Source organism: Castor canadensis, chromosome 12, assembly GCF_047511655.1.
Source record: "Castor canadensis chromosome 12, mCasCan1.hap1v2, whole genome shotgun sequence".
In the NCBI taxonomy this organism is placed as follows: domain Eukaryota; kingdom Metazoa; phylum Chordata; class Mammalia; order Rodentia; family Castoridae; genus Castor; species Castor canadensis.
Genome location: NC_133397.1, coordinates 54,455,612 through 54,481,932, shown reverse-complemented (window position 1 = coordinate 54,481,932; position 26,321 = coordinate 54,455,612). Strand labels below are relative to the sequence as shown.

The 26,321-nt window shown below is 34.3% G+C and overlaps 1 protein-coding gene across 10 annotated transcripts in view; it reads right to left on the bottom strand.

The window, feature by feature from the left end:
- Window positions 1–26,321, bottom strand: part of Ehbp1 (EH domain binding protein 1) — a 331,176-nt gene that overhangs the window by 154,376 nt on the left and 150,479 nt on the right. For 7 of the 10 annotated variants that reach the window (XM_074049828.1, XM_074049829.1, XM_074049827.1 and 4 more), the window contains 4 exons: window positions 22,995–23,099; window positions 22,255–22,377; window positions 20,181–20,418; window positions 5,143–5,329 (listed from right to left, as the gene is read on the bottom strand). In XM_074049828.1, the coding sequence (XP_073905929.1) occupies window positions 5,143–5,329; window positions 20,181–20,418; window positions 22,255–22,377; window positions 22,995–23,099 (653 nt within the window). The remainder of the gene's footprint in view (window positions 1–5,142; window positions 5,330–20,180; window positions 20,419–22,254; window positions 22,378–22,994; window positions 23,100–26,321) is intronic. The other 3 variants (XM_074049831.1, XM_074049833.1, XM_074049832.1) reach the window with 1 other exon arrangement.

Genomic DNA, 26,321 nt, shown 5'->3' with positions numbered 1-26,321 from the left:
CAAAATGACTAGTTATCCAGTTCTTAATGATATCAAGATTTATCAGTATGGTTGACTATTGTCAGCCTGATCTATTCATCTATTTTATAAAAACCTTTGTTGTAATGGTTTCAGCAGCCAGGTTAATTGCTGTAAGATCCATTATTTCTTAGAGATTATGAAGTGGTGAGTTTTGTAATGACATAATTGCTTCTGCATTGCACAGTTGAAATTCTTATATGAGGAAAAACTTCCCCTTACCAACTACTCTGAAATACAGTTGACAAAGGGAAGTCAGGATAAATACTTGATTCTTTTCCTTTATCAATATACAGACTAATAAGGTGATGTCCTAAGAACCTCCAAAGGTAACTTTTTTTACTTCATTATGAATTCATGAATTTTTACATATTTGAGTGACAGCTCAAGTCATTTTTCTATTGTGCAAAATATAAATAAGCACTCATTTTTAGGTCTATATAAGACAGTAAGAATGAATATCTCTTTAAGAATGATGCACCTATTGCAAAAATTTATGGAGACACTAACTCTTGGTTTGTGCTTGTGCTAATTTGTATTTGTAAAACAACAAATTACCTTTGTTCCTCTCTTGTATCACTCTCATTTTAGGATTTGGTATGCATTTTGCTGTGGGTCTTTTTGTTTTTAATCTTATAAGCTGAAGTTTATTAGTGCTGGGAGTTTAGAAGGGTTATAACATAATTTGTGAAAGTACAATCAATAATCCAGATACATTCCGCTTCCTCATAAAGTGAAGGGTAAGCTTCTTTCACCTTTATTGCCAGTATTATACCCTAAAATGTTCCTGCCAATTTGCAGCAATAGCATTTCATTTGCATTTCTTGCTAACTGCTTAGTCTATACAAGACATTTAGCAATATACCAAATTGTGAAACACTCATTGTCATTAAAGTGCACAAATAATTTACCTTATTCAGGTTCTTTTCCTATGCAAGGACATTTTGTGTCCAAAAAGAAAAAATAGTAAGTCAGTCCTCAATTAGAAAATTGTTTCTTTCAAATTCATGGAATACACAGGATAAATACAAAAACATAAATTTAATTTACTTGACTTCTTTACTCTATTGACAGCCAGTTGTTTATATTGTGATTTTTATGGAAGTGGATATGTACCACTTAACTCTTGGCAGATTTATCTGGCAACAATTTCACTTACACTTCTAAGCTCTTTCTTGTAACTCGAATTGCCTTTTATACTAGGTTGCACTAATTATATCTAGAAGTCATCATATTCAAAGTTATATATTTATTAACTTATACCTATAGTCAGTAGATGGTGGTAAATCACCTTTGAACCTAATTTATTATATTTTATTGGATGGTTATGCATTTAATGTCGGCTTATTTGTCTGAACATTGGAGTTTTTTCCTAAGTTGTTTGAAAAAGTGTTGTTTTCTCACCTTACAAATGTAGAAGTTAATTGTATGAAGTGTGGAGTTTAGGATTTATGACACTGAAGTGTTCTTAGCTGCCTTTAGGGGAAGTTCTGATTTAATTTTACAATATAAAACTATGCTTACCTTTTTGTTTAAATTCTAGTCTCAGTTCTTTTTTAGGTATTTCCTTAAAAATAAGTATTTTCAGGTGATAGGTGAGGAAATTAATCATCTGGCTAAGCATCTAAGCATCTGTTATTTTATGACATTGAATATTCTTCAGCCCCTGCAGTCAGTTACTTCTGAGCGAGAGTCTGGCATTTTGTTATACAAACAATTGTGGTGTAATGTCCTTTTATTACTCAACAAAATTTAGGCCTGATTTTTTTCAAAAGCTTCATTTAAATTATTGTCTCCTTTTCAATTATTTCTTTATCTGTACAAGGGAAACAACAGGCCCATAAGCTTATCTTTTTAAATATCAAAATTCTTTAATAAAGGCTGGAGGCATGGCTCAAGTGGTACAGTGCTTGCCCAACAAGTTTGCTTAGTTTAAACACCAGTACTACCAAGAAACAAAAAAAATAATAATTTTAATGAAAATATTTTGATGTAAAATACATTTTCCTAAGTATTGTACAATAATATAATAAGACTCTGTCATATTGACTCAAGATTGCTAAAATGTTCAATTATTTTACTAAGCTTTAATATTACAAAGTCTTCAGGAACTACTGAGATACATTATTCATGTGATGAGTCTCATACCACTTTTTTATTATTGTTAGTAGGCCATTGATTCTAATCTACTGCTTTGTGTCATACATAATTGTATAGTTAGTTATTTCCAATCCTCCCTCCCTCCCTTCCTCCTTTTCTTCCTTCCTTCCACTTTTTTTCCAAATGAAATCTTACATGTTCAAATATGTAAAACGAATGAATGTAGATTTGTGCTATAAAAGTGAAACAAGGGGTCTGGAGCTCTGCTGCCAAACCTCTATTCCCAGCTGCAGTGTAAAACACTAAGTTATCTGACAGAACCTTAGGCCACCAGCTATAGTTTAATGTCACTAATCTAGCCTAAGAGTGACTTCCTGTATTCTGAGGGATAAAATATTTTTGAAAAATGTCATCTTGTATGTATTATATACAGAGGGCAACAAGAATAGATATATGATCTCATTACACACCTATTAGTAAAACAAAACCAGAAGTACGATACACATAAGGTTCGAAAATTCAAACAATGTACAGAAACTAAAGTGAAAAGAAATGTTATCAGTGTTCTGTATACCTTATCAAGACTTTCTCAAAAGTAACCACTTTTTTTTCTACAATACTAGGTTTGAATTATGCCCACAACCCTTTTAGCTTTAGTTTATTTTTCAGACACAATATCAAACTTTTGCCAGGGCCAACCCTATTTCCATCTCATGAGTTGCTGGGATTACAGGCACATTCACTGTGCCTAGCTTTTAAAGGTAACCACTGTTAAATTACTTGTGATTCCTCTCAATGTGTTTATAAGCATGTATGTCTACATGCACATGCATATACATGTGAATAAGATTTTTTAAAAGGATTTTATATATACATAAGAGGTCACTCTATATTTGTTATTTACTCTTTCTTTTTTATTTAATAATATGTTGGCATTCATTTTATTCACTTATTTCTGAGATGGGCTTTTACTATGTTGCCTAGGTTCATCTTAAACTCCTAGATTTAAGTGCTCTTCCCACCTCAGCCTTCCGCATAGCTAGGACTGCAGGTACATGGCAGCATGCCCAGTTAGTCTTTTTTAAAACTGTATTTTTAGTTTTGCTTAACTTGTTATGTTATCCAAACTAACTTCAAGTCCACAAAAAGTTAAAATCTATACAACTATGTTTCTAGTGTCTGTGTCTCAGCATAATGAGGCATTTTCCATGGGAAACATGGTAGTAAAATGGTCAGTCTTCCCATAAACATCATTTATTTCACAGTATATCCAATAGAACATTACCCTCAAAATAATGTCAAAAATAGCAATTCACATAGCTACTGATCACTAGAAGAGAACTTAGCCACCATGTAAACAATGTTTCTATGGAAAAATGTATTTGGAATTCCAACTTGGAACCAGAAATACCTTTCTAAAGGTAGTACAGCACGGTGAGAAAAGTAGGGATTTTATATGCAAAAGAGCTGAATTTTATTCCTGGCACTGTCATTAAGCAAAATTTTGAACATTTCTCAGTTTGCTCTATGGATCAAATGTAGTAATCAGGCACTAGCAGATACTGTTAAGTTCCTTTCCATTTCCCTACAGGAGGAATTCTTGATCCGCCTGAAACCCATAATGAGCTAGAGAGGAGGGATGGGATAAGGAATAGATAATGAAGGACTAGAGATTTGGGGAGAAAAGGGATGATGCAGGTATTCTTTATAGTCAGAATAGTCAAGGGACCTAGCTTATTGATTCCAGCTAATATCTAACCATCCTTATTTTGCACTTATGGGAACTGGAATTAGCCATCTCTTTTGTGTTGTATTTCTACACTTGTTCCTTTCAGAGTCCTTCCCTCTACTCTTTCTCTAGCCATCCTGGAAAAAAAAAAAAAGAATTCAGTCCACTTCCCACTCTGCTCAAAGATTTAAAAACAAAACAACAGCAACAAAACAAAACTCTGATGTCAAAGCAAATGCCAAACACCTAGAGATTGACATCCGGGACGATAAAATGAGGACCTCAGTGAACCCACTCTCCCTTTAAAGTAGCAAAATACAGGAAAATTAAAATTAACTAGCTCAGAACTCTGGAAGAATTAACTGAAAATTTAAGAGAAACTAAATCTAGGAGAAACTCCTGAATATTGATAAAAACCAGTACCTCAGGTAGAATATTAGCCCCAACATCACACAATTACTGAAAACACCAAATTTCAATCCTGTCCTTACTGAGATTAAGTCCATCCTTTTTTTTTCCTAAACCATAACTAATTCTACTTACAGTAATTAAATTGTCTAATATGGAAACAGCAACAATACACCCATGGCCCAAAGTTATTTATCTGAAAAAACTTGCCAAAACCAACATTTCTAATTTATACATGGAAGATACTACATTATTAGTAATCAAACTGTTTTACACCTTGTTCCAATCAGTGTTTTATACTTTCATGAAGTTATTACATAATAAATTTTCTTACAAAGAATAACAGTAAAGGCAAAATTCTAGCAAGTCAACAAGTGACAACGTTGAAATTGTTCAAAAAATAATTTACATTGAACCTTAACCTGTATAGTACATTCATCAAAGGATGACTACTACTCATTACTCTATATTAGTATCAGCTGTCCCATGTACCTAGATGCTTCAGAGTATCCCTTCTTCAAAGCATCAATCCTCTAGTTATAATGTCTTTCTTTCTTTCTTCCTCTGATTTCAAAAAAGTATTTTAGAAATAAATCTTAGAGCTGGGGGAAGAGTGCATGAGGCACTAAGTTCAATCACAGGCTTCCCACAATCAATCAAGCAAGCAAAAATAAATGAATCTAAACAATACAATCATACTATACTATAAATTTATGGGATCATAAGCGTATGTTTTGGGTTGCAGTATTAAAACAGACTTACTTGAATTTTACTTTTAAAACATTAAAATATCAAAAGAGCTAACAATGACTGATTAATTTGTATTAAATTGCATGAAGGAAAAAGAGTAATCATTGATACACGTTTTGTGTAGTATAAAACCCTACCTTAGGAGAAGTAGAGAGATCTCTTCCTTCAGAAACAGCTGTGTTCTCATTTACTCCTCCTGTCTTTGGTGAAAGGATTGGTGGAACAGGGGCCTTTCTTTTCACTCTTCTTTCAGTTTCTACTTCTTGAACCATATTTACCAAATTATTTGGAGAACTTGGTTTTGGTTCATAAAAAGGATTTGATCTAAATGAAAGAAGAATTATTATTGCCTCTCAAACATAGTTTTTTTCTAATTATAATAATAAAACATGTACTGAAAACTATAATGTTTTCCCCAAATAAATCCAAACCATTGAAACCTACCATTCAGAATCAATGACTTCTAATTTTTTGGCCTATTTCTATCCAGATTTAAATAAAAATTCCCCCTTTGAAAAAGTACTTAAAATTACCGAAACATAAGGTCATGCTCAGTTTGAACAGAATAATACAGCCTTAGGAAAATGTAATGTAAGGGAACCCTATCTATTTTCTTCACACTCAGGGAAAGGAAATAAGATAAGAAAATGTTGACTTATTTCCTTTTTCATGCTTCCCTCCCCCCCCCTTTTTTTTTCCTTCTTGCATTTCATCCTTACTTCTGTGTAAAATTTCCTTGTCATTATGGAACATCTTCATTCAGAAAAGTTCTGTAAACAATAAATTCTCCCAGGCTTTGAAATTATCTTTATTTCAGCCTTTAGCTGGACAGAGAATTCTAGTTGTCAGTTGTTCTATCTCAGTGCATTAAAAAATATTAACCCACTATCAGCCTCATGTTGCTCCTGTTTTCATACTCCTTGTATTTCCTAAGTCTGATGAGTCACATGTTTTATCAGTTCTGAAAAATTACCAGCCATTATCTCTTTGATAGTCTCTTCTCCATTTTCCATATTCTCTTCTTCAGAAAAATCTTATTATATATGGAACAACCCATTTGTCTTCTTAATCTCTTCATATTTTTACAAGTCTTTATTTCTTCTGTGCCTCATTCTAGATAATTCCCTCACATCTCTGGTCCAGCTTATGTTTTCTCTGTTTTATCTGTGGCTAATTAAAGTTCAATTATCCACGAGTTTTTAGTTTTAATAAGTCTATTATGTGTCTGTGTGTATGATATCTCAAAGATTTAAGTTATTATTAAACATATTTATAGTTTCCATATGACTAATCCATTGGTTAAAGTTCTTGCATAGTAGTCCTGCTATTTCTTTTGTTTCTTGATTCTTTCTCTTAGTAAACTGCTTTCTTTTGTGTTTTATAATTCTAGTTTGTGAGTTCAGGGCCTAACCTAAGGAGATCTTATGTAGTGGGAGATGGAAGTGCCTCCTTACAGAGTATTTTACATTTGCATTTGCAAAGTACTTTGGGAGTCACTTCTTGGCTTAGGGGTTCCCAGACAATACTGCCGACATGTCAAATCCACATGAGTAAAGGCCTGTCCTTAAAATTCTCAAAGGCTTATTTCCTCCTTTATCGAGAGTAAAATCCAGGCCCTGGACCTTATTAACTTCCTATATTAGTAGGTAATTTTTTTCTAGTTATTTTTCCATTCACTTAAGTATCTGATATCTATGATTATTCTGCATATTGCATAGCAATAGTTATTTATTACTTTGTTGCAGTATTTTCTTCCCCAAACCAGTAGGTTCCTTGGAGTCCATATCCCATGTGCTTAATAACAACAGAATTTCTCAGTCTACATAGCTAAGGACCAGACCACTCAAACATACTGATTATACCAAGGGAATGTTATATAGTTATGTAAGGCTTCTGTTATAACTGTACATGTTCTTTGAACTACAAGAGTCTCAGACTTTGCTACAACTAATAACTAATTATCTGTAGCTATGCCTAAGGATTTATAGACAACCAAAGTACAAGGCTCTGTGCACTAAATAAGTATATATATCTAGACCACAGAAGGGACTATATCAGTTGCTATGCAATTTGCACTCTTGTACTCATGGCAATATAAATGCATGTGACTCCTTCCTGCTGAGCTGGGGTGCAGCCATAGAATCTCTTTGAACACAGTACCCAGGATAATTGCTTTTAACTAAGTGGAATTGGCATCTACAAGGAAACTGATTTGGTATTCATCTTCTGATGACTCTTCAAGAAAAAAAGAACAGGAAATATATATTTGAAAATCAGCCTTTTGGACCAATATATTCTTGTCTAATAATTCAGAAGATATATTTATACTCCATGTTTACCACCTGTAGGAAAACTTGGGGAAACCAAAGTGAAAAATAATGTTAAAATAACTAGTTGTTCAGAAAAAGTTAAAACATGCTCTCTAAAAAGAGGCAGAAAAGTGATCACTTTCAGTCTCAAATGGAGAACTTGTCAATAATATTAACTAACACTTATTGTTTATACTGTGCTAGACACTGTTTTAAGTGCTTCACGTATATTAATCAATTCATTCCTTACAATAATCTTGTTTTCCTGTAAATTTTATCAAGAACTTTGCTTTGCTACTTTTCAAAGTCTAAAAGTAGTTAGAAGGGAGGTTTAAAAAAATTTTTTTTTGTGGTACTAGGGTTTGAACTTAGGGTCTTCACCTTGAGCCACTCTGCCAGCCTTTTTTATGATGGGTGTTTTCAAGATAAGAGTTTCGTGAACTATTTCCTCGGTCTGGCTTTGAACGATGATCCTCCTGATCTCTGCCTCCTGAGTAGCTAGGATTATAGGCGTGAGCAAAAACCTTTTTATGTTTCAAAACTTACTTGCCTACTGATATTAAATGTCTCAGAGTTGAGACACTGAATTAATTCAGTTATGTAAATTATTGGGGGAGGCATTTAAAGAATTATTCTTGGTTAACAAATTTCCATATTATTTTGTAAGATGGTAGCTCTGTAATAATCATTTCACTGTTAATTTTCTGTGTAGGTATGGACTGTTATAAAATCAACCAGTTTTGTTACAGGGTGGATGATTTATATAACAAAAAAGATGTGCTTAACAGAAAAAAAAACAGAATTCCTATAAACAAGCAATTCTTCAGTACACTTCTGACTGTAAAAAAACTTTTGTAAAACTTATCTAGCATGTATAGCAAGGTATTTCAATATTGTCTTTTTACTTTGAGTCTGTTTTTCTGCTTCTACCCAGTTATGTCTCCATTTAACCACTTGAATAATGGTATTTTTTGTATCCAGAAGGTAAACACTAGTATAAGAGAAATTCAGGTTAATTGATTCTCAAAGTTGGTTCCTAAGAATCATATTACTAGAAACATAAACAGACATTTTCTTGAGCCAATTAGAATTGTGTTTCTCAATCTTTTTCATACTACTACTGCATTGAAAAATGAAGTTTGTATGACATGCTAGAGTAAACAAAGGAAGCTGCTAAAAACTGGCGGTATCAGAGACTCCAGCTGCCCTTGACCATGCCTGGACACCAAAAGACAAAGAAAATCAGTATCTCCACACACTGTAATGCATTTGTGAAACAGCAGTGTGCTGGTCAGGTACTAAATCAGAATAAGGACAAGAAACCTCTATTTCTATGAGCTTTGAATGATCCTTCCCCCTCCCGATGTAAGATCCCAAACTAAAACTGAATTCCCTATTCTTCAAAAATGAACTATGTTTCCATTTACATGAACTATCTAAAATAGTTAAATCCACAGTGATAACTAGTAGAGTAAGTGGGTGAATTGAGACTATTAGTCAGTATGAGGTTCCTTTTCGTAGTTGTGAAAATGTTCTAGTATTAGACATAGTCATACAACATAATGAACACACTAAGAATTACTGAAAGATACATTTATAAGTGTGTAACTTTGTTACATGAAGTATGTATATCTCAATTTTAAAAGTGCTGTTAAGAAAACATGAACAGGAATAATGCCAATATTTGGACAGTATTATGTGAATATTTATCCCTTTTTCTAAACAATGAAAAGGAATTATATAATTAATGGTTAATACATTTAAAATCCATGCAATCAACAAGTGACTGCATATACTGTGGTGGACCCATAAGATTATATCATGTAGTGATGCTGTAGCTATCTTGGTTTGTGAAATATACTCTATGATATTCATTCAACATAACTGGCTAATAAAGCATTTCTTAGACCATACCTCCATAATTAAGCAACACATGACTACTATCTAAAATGGTATTTCATGGAAGGAAAAACTGTGTAAGGAATTAGCACAATTTCCACATTTTTTTCTGTTGATCACCTATGATTTGAATAATCTATTTCAGGACTTTTCACATTACTGAATAAGCAAGAATTATTTTTATCTTTGTATTATGTACTTGACTAATAGATTAGTTATATTATTAACGTACTGCTAATTCAAAACTCAGTATATTTATATTAGTTATATTAAGGAAGTAGAAAATTGGACCACGTAATTTTAAATGACATTATTTATTATCTGGAAATTCATCTAGGAAAACAAATTATAGACAAACCAAAGGTGGTTAGTTGGAAGCAGAATTAATTAAAACATACTGAAAACGTAATGCAATGTGAAGCAAGTATATAATGAAATCTGTAGTCTTTTCCTTTCACCTTGAAAATCTGTTTCATTTGAAAAACAATTCAAATTCATTAAAATGGACATGCAGATTCTTTGAGTAAAATTTGATTAGAGGCTTCCTTGAGAAATGGACACACAGCAATACCAGATATAATTGCACAAGGGCTCTCAAAGTTGCTTCATAAGTGTTGTAGTATTATTGCTTTACCAGTCTTCACTTTGCCACATAAACTAGAATAATGAACTATTTGCCAAGAAAACCAAGAAACCCAGTGCAGTTGCTAAGCGTAAAAGATGTCCTTAAAAAGCAGGGAAGATGTAGACTTTCTCTTGGTGCAAATGCATATGCTGGTGCTAAAGATTGTTTTGCACATGAAAGGATTCAGTACTATTTATTTGTGACAATTTTATGTCGGAGGATACAAGAAGAGTTTGGTAATAGATGAGTCACAGAAGTTTTTCACTTAGTGAAAAGTCCTAACCTTATTATTAAAGTAAGAATAAATATTGGAAAATTTCTGCCACTGACAGAGTACCTACAAACTTTGGGAGAGACAAAACTGAGACATACCAAATCAATAATTAACACAAACCAAGTTCTTCCTGGAGTTACTGATATGCAATCAAATAAATCTTATGTTTATTTCTACAAAAAAAGACTGAAGTGTTTACAGGCCCCTTCTGATAACCCCATATAACTGAGCAATTTAGAATGCTCTTTATTCATGGGAAACTTGTAAAGACTCTGATTTTCATGTGAAAAAAGAATGGGAAAAAGGAAACACCCAGTGATTCTGATATTAGTTTTTATTAATGCATTTAAAAATTGCAAGCAAACATTAGCCATCTCTTCAATTTCTTAATATGAGAAAGCAGGGTGTGTAGGTGTGTTGTGTAATATGCATACATCTTGGAATGACTAAATACTTGAACTTAAAGTTTGCATTTACACTCAAATATCTCTAGGTGTGTGGCTATTACTCAGCACCTACACCACCCATGAGAAATTTTATTTTGATCTCACATAGCTATTTCAAAGCAAACAATAGTAACTTTAGCAAGAATTGAGCCAACTTTTCAACCCCCATATAGCTATTAATTAGTATTGAGAACTCAACCTCGGTTTGGAATCAGATGGTCATTATGATGTAATTCTAAGGTTAGAACTTTTTTTTTTTTTGTAGCTTTTAACAAAGTATGCAGCAACTAATACCAACCCTCCAAAAACTATTCCATGAAATAGAAAGGGAAGGAAAACTGCCTAACAATTTTATGAAGCCAATATTACACTTATCCCAAAACCAGGCAAAGACACCTCCAAAAAGAAGAACTATAGGCTAATCTCCTTCATGAACATTGATGCAATAATCCTCAATAAAATAATGGCAAACCAAATTCAACAACACATCAAAAAGATCATTCACCACAACCAAGTAGGCTTCAACCCAGGAACGCAGGGGTGGTTCACATACAAAAATCAATAAACGTAATAAACCACATTAACAGAAGCAAAGACAAAAACCACTTATCATTTCAACAGATGCAGAAAAAGCCTTTGATAAGATCCAACACCATTTCATGATAAAAGCTCTAAGAAAACTAGGAATAGAAGGAAAGTACCACAACATTATAAAAGCTATATATGACAAACCTATAGCCAGCATTATAATTAACGGTGAAAAACTGAAAAAATTCCCTCTAAAATCAGGAACTAGACAAGGATGCCCACTATCTCAACTCCTATTCAACACAGTACTGGAATTCCTAGCCAGAGCAATTAGGCAAGAAGAAGGAATAAAAGGAATACAAATAGGTAAAGAAACTGCCAAAATATCCCTATTTGTAGATGACATGATCCTATACTTTAAAGACCCAAAAAACTCTACTCAAAAGCTCCTAGACACCATCAACAGCTATAGCAAGGTAGCAGGATATACCCAAAAGACTGTGACACAGGGTACTCCAGAGGCACCTGCACACCCATGTTTATTACAGCACTATTCATAATAGCCAATTATGGAAACAGCCAAGATGTCCCACCACTGACGAATGGATTAAGAAATGTGGTATTTATACACAATGGAATTTTATGCAGCCATGAAGAAGAATGAAATGTTATCATTCACAGGTAAATGGATGGCACTGGAGAACATTATTCTGAGTGAGGTTAGCCTGGCCCCAAACCAATAATTGTATGTTCTCCCTCATATGCACACATTAGATCAAGGGCAAACATAAGGGGATTGGACTTTGATCACATGATAAAGCGAGAGCACACAAGGGAGGACCAATAGGAGAAGGGGACCAGGAACTACAGAAAAGGTTAGATCAAGAAGAATTAACCTAGAAGGTAACACACAAGCACAGGAAATTAATGTGAGTCAACTCCCTGTATAGCTATCCTTATCTCAACTAGCAAAAACCCTATTATTGCTTATACTCTCTCTTCAACAAAATTAGAGATAAGGGCAAGATAGTTTCTGCTGGGTATCGAGGGGGTGGCGGGGAGAGGGAGATGGCGGGATGGGTGGTAAAGGAGGGGGTGGGAGCAAGGGGGAGAAATGACCCAAGAGTTGTATGCACATATGAATAAAAATAAATAAATCAATAAAATCAACATAGAAAAATCATTAGCATTTCTATACACTAACAATGAACAAACAGAAAGAATATATGAAAACAATTCCATTTACAATAGCCTCAAAAAAATCAAATACCTAGGTGTAAACCTAACAAAGGATGTGAAAGACCTCTACAAGGAAAACTATACACTTCTGAAGAAAGAGATTGAGGAAGACTATAGAAAGTGGAGAGATCTCCCATGCTCATGGATTGGTAGAATCAACATAGTAAAAATGTCTATACTCCCAAAAGTAATCTACATGTTTAATGCAATTCCCATCAAAATCCCAAAGACATCCATTAAAGAGATTGAAAAATCTACCGCTAAATTTATATGGAAACACAAGAGGCCACAAATAGCCAAGGCAATACTCAGTAAAAAGAACAACACTGGGGGTATCACAATACCCAACTTCAAACTATATTACAAAGCAATAGCAATGAAAACAGCATGGTACTGGCACAAAAACAGACATGAAGACCAGTGGAACAGAATAGAGGACCCAGATATGAAGCCACACAACTATATCCAACTTGTCTTTGACAAAGGTGCCAAAAATATACGATGGAGAAAAGACAGCCTCTTCAACAAAAACTGCTGGGAAAACTGGTTAGCAGTCTGCAAAAAACTGAAACTAGATCCATGTTTATCACTCTATCTATATCAATATTAACTCAAAATGGATCAAGGATCTTAATATCAGACCACAAACTCTAAAGTTGGTACAGGAAAGAGTAGGAAATATTTTGGAACTAATAGGTATAGGCAAGAACTTTCTCAATGGAACCCCAGCAGCACAGCAACTAAGAGATAGCACAGATAAATGGGACTTCATAAAACTAAAAAGCTTCTGCTCAACAAAAGAAATGGTCTCTAAACTGAAGAGAACACCCACAGAGTGGGAGAAAATATTTGCCAGCTACACATCAGACAAAGGACTGATAACCAGAATATACAGGGAACTCAAAAAACTAAATTCTCCCAAAACTAATGAACCAATAAAAAAATGGGCAAGTGAACTAAACAGAACTTTCTCAAAAGAAGAAATTCAAATGGCCAAAAAATACATGAAAAAATGCTCACCATCCCTAGCAATAAAGAAAATGCAAATTAAAACCACACTAAGATTCCACCTCACCCCTGTTAGAATAGCCATCATTAGCAATGCCACTAACAACAGGTGTTGGTGAGGATGCAGGGAAAAAGGAACCCTCTTACACTGTTGGTGGGAATGTAAACTAGTACAACCACTCTGGAAAAAAACTTGGAGGCTCCTTAAAAATCTAAACATAGATCTACCATATGATCCAGCAATACCACTCTTGGGGATATACCCAGAAGAATGAGACTTAGGTTACTCCAGACGCACCTGCACACCCATGTTTATTGCAGCACTATTCATAATAGCCAATTATGGAAACAGCCAAGATGTCCCACCACTGACGAATGGATTAAGAAATGTGGTATTTATACACAATGGAATTTTATGCAGCCATGAAGAAGAATGAAATGTTATCATTCACAGGTAAATGGATGGCACTGGAGAACATTATTCTGAGTGAGGTTAGCCTGGCCCCAAACCAATAATTGTATGTTCTCCCTCATATGCACACATTAGATCAAGGGCAAACATAAGGGGATTGGACTTTGATCACATGATAAAGCGAGAGCACACAAGGGAGGTATGAGGATAGGTAAGACACCCAAAAAACTAGAGAGCATTTGTTGCCCTCAACACAGAGAAACTAATGCAGATACTTTAAAGTGACAGAGGCCAATAGGAGAAGGGGACCAGGAACTAGAGAAAAGGTTAGTTTGAGAAGAATTAATTTAGAAGGTAACACACATGTACAGGAAATCAATGGGAGTCAACTCCCTGTATAGCTATCCTTACCTCAACTGGGAAAAACTCTTGGTCCTTCCTATTATTGTTTATACTCTCTCTTCAACAAAATTAGACATAAGGGCTAATGCCGGGTAGCGAGGGGATGAGGGGAAAGGGAGGGGGTGGGGTGGTTAAGGGGGGGGTGGGGTGAAGGGGGGAGAAATGACCCAAACATTGTATGTACATATGAATAAAAAAATGTATGCAGCACACATAAGAGTTATTATATATATGCCTGGGTTGTAAAATGGGAAAAGGTTTAGAAAGACAGTTCCAGAGCAAGAGAAAACAAATTAACCCCCTCACATTTGAAACAAAAATCTCAAAATATTTGAAATTGATCATTACAGTTCCCTTAAGTCATCTTTATTCTAAGTCAAATAGTCTCTGTGCTCTCAATTATTACTCATTTGATGTGGTTTCTGGACACTTTAACGGCTGTGTTGCTCTACTTGTTAACCCTCTGAATCATCAAATACCCCAATAAAGTGCAGCACCTAGAAGAAGTAAAATAGTTCTCAAAATGGGAGCTATCCACAGTAGAGAGATTACATTTCTCACTTTATATAAATCAATTACTTCCAACTTTCATGCATCAAAGGAGTCTTTTTATTAATCTTCTTCCAATCCACATATCCAATATTTTAAAACATCTTCTGATTAAACTGCATTTAAAATTTTTTATGAGGATCTAAAATGGTGACTGAGACACAGATGCAGACTGCATGAGCTCTGGGAATCAGGTACCTTGCTGAGATGATGGAGACACAATTGGCTGAGGTAAAGCACCTGGGAGAGATGAAACTTCAGCAACTTGAACCTCTAGTGAGTGGAAGGCTTCTCCACACCATGATACACTAAAAGAACAGGCAGGCTATCACTCCGATGCTGCCGCTGCCAGCCCATCAGGCCACTAGACCACCAGGCCTCTATCCTACAGGCCCACCAGACTGCTGTCCCACTGCCCTGTTGATTTCTTTGGTTCTCCTTTTTTTTTTTCTTTCTTTCTTTCTCTTTTTCTTTTTTCTCTTTCTTTCTTGATTTTGTTAGTTTTACCTTTGTAAGTAGCTAATATTAAATTACACATAGACCAGGGACAAAAACAGTACCAAGAGGAATGATGGGAAGATGAAAAAGGGATGGAAACTATTCTCCTCCCAAAAATAAATTAGTACAGGATTCAGAGGGAAATGAAGAAAACGGATATCCAGATCCAGACTCCAACAAAACAAAGATAAACTATACCAAGGAACCCAATGAAGCCCAAAGAACATCTTGAAAGAAGAAATCCTGCAAGTAATCAATGAGTACATCCACTATGAAAACAGTATGTAGGCTCCTCAACAAACTCAAGGTAGAACTGCCATACAATCCAGTAGTTTCACTGTTGGGGATATATACACAAAGGAATGTTAGTCAGGTTACAAAAAAGGCACCTGCACACGCAGGTTTATTGCAGCATTATTCGCAACAGCTAATCCATTGAAATAGTCAAGATGCTCCACTACTGACGAATGGATTAAGAAAATGTGGTACTTATATACAGTGGAATTCTATTCAGCCACAAAGAAGAATGAAATTTTGTTGTTTGTAGGTAAATAGATGGAACTGAAGAACATCATCTTAAGTGAAGTTAGCCTGGTTTAGAAGGCCAAAAGCTGCATGTTTTCTCTAATATGTAGAATATAGACATAATAAAAGTGTCGTAATATTATGAAAAACAGGAAACACTAAGGGGAGGTCACACATGAGACGGGGATAAGGAAGTTAAGAAGGTGAACACGGTTGATGTATTCTCTTTAGAAGAATTAATGTGGAATTTTTAAACTGGTTGAAACAACCATAAAAAAGGACTAGGAAGAAGAAAAATAGAGGAAATGAACTAATGAACTAAATTGGATTGTAATACATATATATATGGAAGTGCCACAGAAAACTCCTTGTGGAGTTTAAGCTGTCTTAAACACAAAACTGTCATTTCTTTTCCCCTTTTTTTTGTTTTCCCCAAAATCAAAGAACAGGAGGGTGGAACAGGTCTTGCCTGGGAGCAGGGGGATAGGGTGTAAGAGGGTGAATATGGTGCAAATACTGTGTACACATGAATGTAAATAGAAAAAAGATACCTGTTGAAACTATTTCTTAAATGAGGGGAGGAGGAATAAAGGAGAATGGTGGAGGGGGGTGAATTCAAGTATGATATATTTAATATTTTATAAGAACCTTTGTAAATGCCACAGTGCAATAATACACTACAATAATAAATTTTTTATTATTCATTTATTCACATGTGCATACATTGTTTGGGTCATTTCTCCCCCCGACCCCTGCCCTCACTTCTAGGCAGAAGCTGTTCTGCCCTTTTCTGTAATTTTGTTGAAGAGAAGACATAAGCGTAATAAGAAAGACAAAGTGTTTTTGCTAGTTGAGTTAAGGATAGCTATACAGAGAGATACTTAGCATTGTTTCCATGTACAAATATGTTACAACCCAAGTTGATTCATCTCTAACTGATCTTTTTACACTGGTTGTTGATCCCCTTCTTGTGTTGAACTCTGTATCAGTTCCTCTGGAGTGGGGACATCAAACACTTTCATGTTTTGGGTTTCTTACCTATCCCCATACCTCCTGTATGTGCTCTCCCCTTGTCATGTGACCCAAATCCAATCACATTGCTGTATTTGCCCTAGGTCTAAAATTCACATATGAGGGAGAACATATGATTTTTGGTCTTCTGAGCCTGGATAACCTCGCTCAGAATGATGTTCTCCAGTTCCATCCATTTATTTGTGAATGATAAGATTTCATTCTTATTCATGGCTGAGTAAAATTCCATTGTGTATAAATACCACATTTTCTTGATCCATTCGTCAGTAGTGGGGCATCTTGGTTGTTTCCATAACTTGGCTATTGTGAATAGCGCTGCAGTAAACATGGGTGTGCAGGTGCCTTTGGAGCAACCTGTGTCACATTCCTTTGGGTATATCCCCAGGAGTGGGATTGCTGGATCATGTGGCAGATCTATGTTTAGATTTTTAAGAAGCCTCCAAATTTTTTTCCAGTGTGGTTGCACTAGCTTGCATTCCCACCAGCAGTGTACGAGCATTCCTTTTTCCCCACATCCTCGCAAACACCTGTTGTTGTTGGTGTTTTTGATGATGGCTATTCTAACAGGGGTGAGGAGGAACCTTAGTGTGGTTTTGATTTGCATTTTCTTTATGGCCAGAAATGGTGAGCATTTTTTCATGTGTTTTTTGGCCATTTGAATTTCTTCTTTTGAGAAAGTTGTGTTGAGTTCAGTTGCCCATTTCTTTATTGGTTCATTGATTTTGGGAGAGTTTAGTTTCTTAAGTTTCCTGTATATTCTGGTTATCAGTCTTTTGTTTGATGTATAGCTGGCAAATATTTTCTTCTACTCTGTGGGTGGATTCTTCAGTTTAGAGATAATTTCTTTTGTTGTGCAGAACCTTTTTAAATTTATGAAGTCCCATTTGTCCATTCTTTCTCTTAGTTGCTAAGCTGCTGGGGTTCTACTGAGGAAATCCTTGCCTATACCTATCACTCCCAGAGTGTTTCCTGCTCCTTCCTGTACTAACTTCAGAGTTTCAGGTCTGATATTAAGGTCCTTGATCCATTTGAGTTGATACTAGTACAGGGTGATGAACATGGATCTAGTTTCACTTTCTTGCAGATGGATAACCACTTTTCCCAGCAACATTTCTTGAAGAGGCTGTCTTTTCTCCATTGTATATTTTTGGCACCTTTGTCAAAAATAAAGTGGGTATAGTTGTGTGGATTCATATCCTGGTCCTCTATTCTGTTCCACTGGTCTTCATGTCTGTTTTTGTTTCAGTACCATGCTGTTTTTACTGCTATTGCTTTGTTGTGATACTTCCAGCATTGCTCTTTTTGCTGAGTATTGCCTTGGCTATTCGCGGTCTCTTGTGTTTCCAAATGAACTTTAGGGTGGATTTTCAATCTCTGTGATGAAAGTCATTGGGATTTTGATGGGAATTGCATTAAACACATAGATTGCTTTTGGTAATACAGCCTTTTTACTATGTTGATTCTACCAGTCCATGAGCACGGGAGATCTTTCCATATTGTGTAGTCTTCTTCAATTTCTTTCTTCAGGGGTTTGTAATTCTCCTTGTAGAGGTCATTCACAGCCTTTGTTAAGTTTACTTCTAGGTATTTGATTTTTTTTTTTTTTGAGGCTATTGTGAATGGAATTGTTTCTGTATATTCCTTCTAGGTTTGTTCATTGTTGGTGTATAGAAAGCTAATGACTTTTGTAAGTTGATTTTGTATCCTGCCACCTTGCTATAGCTGTTTTTGGTGCCTAGGAGTTTTTGGGTAGAGTTTTTTGGGTCTTCAAGGTATAGGATCATATCGTCTGCGAATAGGGATATTTTGACAGTTTCTTTACCTATTTGTATTCCTTTTATTTCTTCTTCTTGCCTAATTGCTCTGGCTAGGAATTCCAGTACTGTGTTGAATAGGAGTGGGGTTAGTGGGCACTTGTCTCGTTCCTGATTTTAGTGGAAATGGTTTCAGTTTTTCACCGTTAAGTATGATGTTGGCTGCAGGTTTGTCATATATAGCCTTTACAATGTTGAGGTACTTCAATCCTAGTTTTCTTAGAGCTTTTATCATGAAGTGGTGTTGGATCTTGTCGAAGGCTTTTTCTGCAGCTATTGATGATCAAGTGGTTTTTGTCTTTGCTTCTATTAATATGCTATATTACATTTATAGATTTGCATATGTTGAACCAGTCCTGCATCCCCGGGATGAAGCTGACTTGATCATGGTGGATGATCTTTCTGATGTGTTATTGGATTTGGTTTGCCATTATTTTATTGAGGATTTTTGCATCAATGTTCATTAAGTTCTCCTTTTTGGAGGTGTCCTTCTCTGGTTTTCGGATGAGGGTAATATTGGCTTCATAAAATAAGTTAGGCATTGTTCCTTCCCTTTCTATTTCATGGAACAGTTTAAGGAGGGTTGGTATTAGTTCTTCTTTAAACATCTGATAGAATTCAGCAGAGAATTCATCAGGTCCTGGACTTTTCTTTTTTGGGAGACTTTTTATTGCTGCTTCAATTTCATTTTGTGTTTTAGATCTATTCGGGTGATTAATATCTTCTTGGTTCAGTTTTGGATGGTTGTAAATATGTAGAAATCTGTCCATTTCTTCAAGATTTTCAAATTTATTAGAATAAAGGTTCTCAAAGTAGTCTCTGATGATTTCCTGGATTTCCGTGGTGTTATCTCCCCTCTTGCACTTCCAATTTTACTGATTTGGGTTTTTTCTCTCCTCATTTTAGTCAGGTTTGCCAGGGGTCTGTCAATCTTATTTATTTTTTCAAAGAATCCGCTTTTTGTTTCATTGATTCCTTGTGTCATTTTTTGTTTCTTTGTTTGTTTCTATTTCATTGATTTGAGCCCTTATTTTTACTATTTCGCTCCTTCTGCTTGTTTCTAGGAGTTTGAGATGTAGCATTAGGTCATTGATTTGAGATCTTTCTGACTTTTTAATATATGCACTCATGGCTGTAAACTTTCCTCTTAGGACTGCCTTTGCTGTGTCCCATAGGTTCTGGTACGTTGTGCTTTCTTATTCATTAACTTCCAGGAACCTTTTAATTTCCTCTTTTATTTCATCAATGACCCACTGATCATTGAGCAATGTGTTATTCAGCTTCCAGTTGTTTGCATGTTTTTTACTGTTGTTTTTGTTGTTGAGGTCTAGTTTTAATGCATTATGATCACATAGAATACATGGGATTATTTCTGTTTTCTTGTATTTGGTGAGGCTTGCTTTCTGCCTCATTGTTGGTTTAGGGTAAACATACATCAAATGGAAGCAGGTCAGAGAATAAAGATTAAAGACTACAAAAATCCAGATCAGGAATGAGTTGGATACTAACACAAAAAGTACATATAAACATTTTTACCCATCTAAAGTTATATTATAAAAGAATATCTTCAGTTAATATACAGGTCTGTGATGACAGCAAAATGAAATGTACTTACTCATCCAACTCTTCTTCTGTTTTAGAACTATCAGCATAGAGGTACTTGCTCATGTCCACGGGTCTTATATTTTTTCTTTTTATAGACTGAGGAGAAGAATCCTTTAGAGTCACAAAGGTTTCTAGCTCATCAAATGGGTTCAAATACTGTGGAGTATGTGTATCTTTAAAGGGATTATAGCTGTTATTATAAAAAGATTCTTCTGGCTTTTTAGGTGACACTGTTTCAGTGATTGGTTCTATAAGACAATACCAAAAAAACAAGTTAAATTAAATTAATAGCATATGATACTGTCTTAAATTTCTAGTGTCTTCAAAAATTGCAGCTTTGAGTTAATAAACTATAGGGTTAAAAGAGTACAAAAGCAATAATGAAATAATAATGCATTTTAGAGGTGTGAAGAAATCCTGAGGTTCAAGAAATGTAATATCTAAGATATCTATCTAACTTTTTAGGATGGCACTCTCAAAAATGGTCTCTTTAGATACCACAGCCTTTGGAGCTTTTAATACAGTAGATCCTTGGAACCCATGCGTATGTATTTCCAAGGAAACGGCTATTGAGGAAAACCCACAAATGCTGAGGATACACAGAATTTAGCACTGTACTGCAAATGCTTGATTCATTTTTCCCATAACACCCTCTAACTTCTGCTAAAGAACATGCCACCTTTCAATAAATCTAAATTTTTCACTTCAGTTAAGCACATTAACGTTTATCTTGTTTGGGGGGCACTATTTTCCTTTCCCCTCCCCTCCCCTCCCTGGCAGTACTGAGGATTGAACTCAGGGCCTTGCACTTGTTAAACAAGCTAGAACTATCACTTGAGCCAAACTCCCATCTCTCATTATTTGCTTTTTGGGAAGCAGATTTTCACAAAATCAAGAGCAGGGAAACACTCAAAATGGATCAGAAATCAAAACCACCTAAATTTAGAAAAGTTACATATTTATTTTGCAATGGAAAGCCCCAATACTAATGTCTGAAAGTATTTTGGTAGTATCTTTTTAACATATATTCAGATACATGCAGTAAACAATCAAAGAGAAACTGTGTGGTTAAAAGAAGATATTTGTTTGGAAATTTTACCTCTAACTTCACCTCCAATTACCTTAAATTCAAACTATTTAAACTCCTGGGGGAATTAGCTTTCTAATCTATGAAAAGAAGTAGTTAAACAGACTGTCTCTAAGATTCATTGTAGCCTTTATTAAGATTTAAAATATGGTTCACAATATATAGTCCAAAAACAAAATTAAATCTCATTAATTTAAACTTATTAATTTGGAGTCTGGTAAGAAGGGAAAAAACAAAGGAAGGGAAGGAAATATGATTATGAAATAATATTGCTCTAACAGAGTGAATCCTGAAGCTGCAACTTCATTTTCACCATGATAGGCAGTAGCAAGGTTCTTTAAAGCTCATGAAGATTTCATAAGAACAGTCAAAAAGATATAAACAGTGCTTAATCATTTTTACATTACTTTGAGCAAAGAGCTTAATTATAAAGGGCTCACTTCTTCAATAGCCCTTATGCAAGCTTTGGATATGAAAAATGACTCAGGGAAAAAAATTCTTAATTTTAGTCCTTGTACATCATATATGCGTATATATACACATATATATGATATATATGATGGAGTGGTTCTTAAACCTTTCTGCTCCATGCTATCACATACACAACTTATTCTCATTGGTAACTGATTCTCAGCCATAGACATGGAGATGGAGTGAGCTGAACGTTTGATGGAGCCATCTGAAGATTCTCTGAACGTCAGAGTTGGAAGAGCTAAATGGAGAAAGCTACCACTAGTACATCGATATTGTTATGTCCCACAGCCTGACCTCACTTGGTATGCCTATCAAATGAGACTGTACTATTTGTCAGTTAGGTAACATACCATTTCTAGCACTAGACCTTTACTATCTGTTTTACCAAGCTAATGGAGAACTAAAAGCACAAGACCCAGGTAAGTGTCTATATAAGACTTTCTTTTTTCTTTAAAAGCAATTTAACTCTAAGGGCAAGAACTTGACTATACAAATGCTTTAAATGTATAGAGAAACTTGCTACCTTCTGAGTCAGGATCTCCAAATGGATTTAATTCTGCTAAATCAGGTTCATCAAATGGATTTGAATTCACAGTAGCCAAGTCCTTTTCTGCTTCATCCAAAAAGTTAAGTTTGTTGATAAGTTCTGAAAATAAACATACATGTAAAGTCTACTATTGTTAGGGTGAAGCATAATTATTGATCATTCACGAAACATTTCAAAATTTAAAAATTCACATTAATAATACCTGCAAATAATAAGATACAGTATTTTATCAATGGCAGAATGCCATTCAAGTACATTGTAGTATACCAACATTTTAAAATAAAACAAAATTATCAATTTCAAAATTATATCAGATAATGAACTATATTAAAGAAGCTTTCATTTGAACTGAATTTGATTTAATTTAAAAGTGCTAAATAGGTTTTTAGAAAAAACATACTTCACTCCAATATAGAAGCAATTACCATAAAATACTAATAATTTACAAGATCACTGAAAAAATATCATGTTATATGATCAACTATTAATCTTAGAAGATGTTTTTAAATCACTGTTAAGGATCTTGATACAAGGCTTTGCTAAAAATAAGTTGTTATCTTTGTTGCCTGTTGGTGCACTACAAATTACCAAAGAAAACATTCTAGAAAAGCACAAAGACAAAACTGACAGCTAAGTACAGACAGAAGTCAAGATGTAGCAGGTCACAGTAAATACAGGCAATCAGAAGCAGAAAGAAAGGAGGAAAGCTCTTAGACCTTCAGAGGAACTGGCTGATTTAGCTGAAGGCATATTTGCTTGCTTTATGCAGTCATCTTGATCTTCATCTAAGCTGCTCAGAGCATTCAACTGGTTTACAATTTCTGTAAACAGAAGCCAGTCAAGACAAATGTAAGGTAAGGTCATTTAATTAAAGAGCAGTAGGAGCATGCTATTACTCAAAAAGACAGATGGGGGATGTTTGGTTAGTCAAGAGAATACATCCAAGGATGTTATTCTGATGAACTATAACAGATGTTATTAACTGAATGTTATGTTGTACTCATATTTTAAAACAGAAAGCATTTTACTGTTAAAACTTGTATTAGTAACATAATAACTAAATTAATAAACACAAAACAAAGACAATACATATCCCAAAAGATTGACACAGACTTTCAGCAACCACATTTTGCCATTTGTAAAAATGAGTTGTGCTTTAAACACAATCATTAGAAACAGATTAATAAATATCCTCTGATATTCACCATTTATTTTTATAAAATTCTAAATTTAAACTAACAGTTTTAAGAATACATCTACGATGTTAGAGAGATGGCTCAAATGGTATAGTGCCTGTCTAGCAAATGCAAAACCCTGAGTTCAAACCCCAGTCCAAGAAAAAAACAAATACATGAATAGTGTACGTAGTAAGGATTCATGTTCTAGAATTTTAAATATCATCACTAAAACAATAAAACTAGGCAACAAGTACTATTTTCTACTCCTATTTTGTATGGAATCTTGTCTCTTATAGCAACTCCTACCTAAATATTCACTTTAAAATCTTATTTTGCCAATAAGGAACAGAGCGAAAAAGGTAAGGATAAAGAGAAAAAAAAATTAAAATAGAATTAGTCTTACATATAACAATACTTTAAAAAATTTGGTCGTTTATATTTTGGATGACTTTGATTATGTGGACTTATCATTCATTGAGTAAAAATTAGACAATTTGGAAACAAGATAGTAAGTCCCAACTAGAGTATGTAACTTAATCCTTGACGTTTCCAAAGTTACAACCTGGGAATATCTTAGACATGAGGATAAACCAAACAGACCCAGACCACTCAGTGGAGAAAGAAAAAAATGGTTAGCTACAGAAAACAGTGTTAAATTTGACATTAACAATACTGTTTTTTAACATTGTAAATCTATGTACATACTAAGTTTTATTTGAACCAAATCAAAGATTATTCATTTGTTGAACAAATATTTATCAATGTGTGCCAAATCCTCTGTTTAGGACACAAAGATGAAAAAAAAAAGACAGGTTATTGTCCTTAGAATATTTATATTCTATAAAGATGTAAATAAGTATTGAAACAGAGTTAATAAATGACTTCTAGAATACTAGGCTGTCAGAAATATGCTAAAGATCTTTGAGCAAAATACATATGAAAAGCCAATAAACACATTAACTTCCCTTGTCCAAATGAGAAAACACATTTTGCATGAGCAAAATTGCTGAGATAGTCAAAGTAAACCATGGAAAACAATGAGTTAGCATAATTAAACTCAACTGAACTCTTCAATGGTACCTGAATAGCACTGAAATGGCTAAGGCCTGGTTGGACTTCTGTTCCAACTAAAAGGTGCCTTCTTCTATTTTATTCTGCCAATAATTTTAAACTTTACTCTGACTCAAACTAACCTAGCAAATTTTTAAGAAGGCAGAATTCATTCGACTATATCCTTTACTTTACACTACTAATCATTATAACTATAATTTTTAGAAAATATAATGGAGTGGAGGATCAATGTTAGTTCATGTTTCATTTTTTTTATGCAGTCTAGCTTTTTTTTTTTTTTTTGTGGTTCTAGGGTTTGAACTCAGGACTTCACACTTGCTAGGCAGGCGCTGTACCACTTGAACCACGGTCCTAGATCTTCTGCTTTGGTCACTTTTGAGATAGGTTTTTGATTGTAATACTCCTATTTACAAACTAGGATGACAGGTGTGTGCCACCACACTCAGCTTTTATTGGTTGAGATGGGTCTCGTGAATTTTTTGCCTATGAACTGTGATCTTCCCAATCTCTGCCTCCCAAGTAGCTAGAACAACAGGCTTTAGTCATTGTATACAGGTTAGTTGTGTATTTTCAAAAATTGGCAAATGATTTACTTTTAATTTTGAAAATAGGAACTATGAAAAAGAAATAACAATAGCAGCTAACATATATTAAGCAGTAGGAAGGGTTCTGAATATATTAGTCAATTCTCATGAACAGCCTAAGAGGAAATATTAATGTCTATATTTCATCATATATATTACTATCATTTAAATGCCCTATATTCCTAGATATGCAATTACTGGGTTGAAAAAATTTTAAGTACTCAAAGATTTATAGTTTTCTTTATAGAGCTAAGACATTTTATGTTCTTAAATGTAATCTCAAGGAGAGCAGAAATTACTTATTAAATCTCTTGTATAAAGAGCATTGTAAGAAATACTAGACTTAGTCTTTGCTTTCAAAAGATTAGTATTCTTTCGTGGAGTTTTAGGTATAATATGGGCATTTGTTCAAATATCAAAAGGAATCTATTATGTGACTGAATTATTCACATAGTAAGTTTTGTAAATATTTTGAATTATTTCCTCCCTCATGTTTTTGGTAATATTTAAAACCACTGATGATGACTTCTACATTAAGAACCCAAAGTAATTCTTCTTTCTAGTCTCTTCACTAAATGGCAAAATATCCTCTCTTCATAGATTTATCCTTAGCCTAAGTAAATCCTTACTTCATTCCTAAAACTTCTTTTTCTACATAGTTAGCTCATATTAACACAATGAAAAGGTAACCTGATTATCTTTACTAATGTTCCCTATACTTAGAATGCAAATAAATGCTAACAACTTCTAAAGGTATTATATTTATTTAATAATACTTATCAAATACCTATTATATACCTGAGCTAGTACCTGATCTCATGGCTTTATATTTTCGTGGGCCAGAAAGATAAGTAAAAGAATATCGGATATATGATAAATGTTATAATTAAGATACCACTGAAGGGTATGTGAAACTAAAAGAAGCATATAACTCAGTCTAAGATCAGGAGGATTTTCTAAAATTTACCTATATTTGAGCCAACACAGACAAACAGACATTGTTATTAAAATAAAAAAAGAAGAAACAGCATTTCATGAAGTCAAAAAGGAGGCAAAGAGAACCAGACATATTTGAGGAAATGAAAGTTGTTTGGGGTTTAAAATGCCAGGGATGTGGAATGCAATGACACTGGCTGGTAAATGTTCTATCATAATCAAACTGAAGAATGTGAACTTTATTCTAAAAGCTATGGGAATCCATTGAAAGATC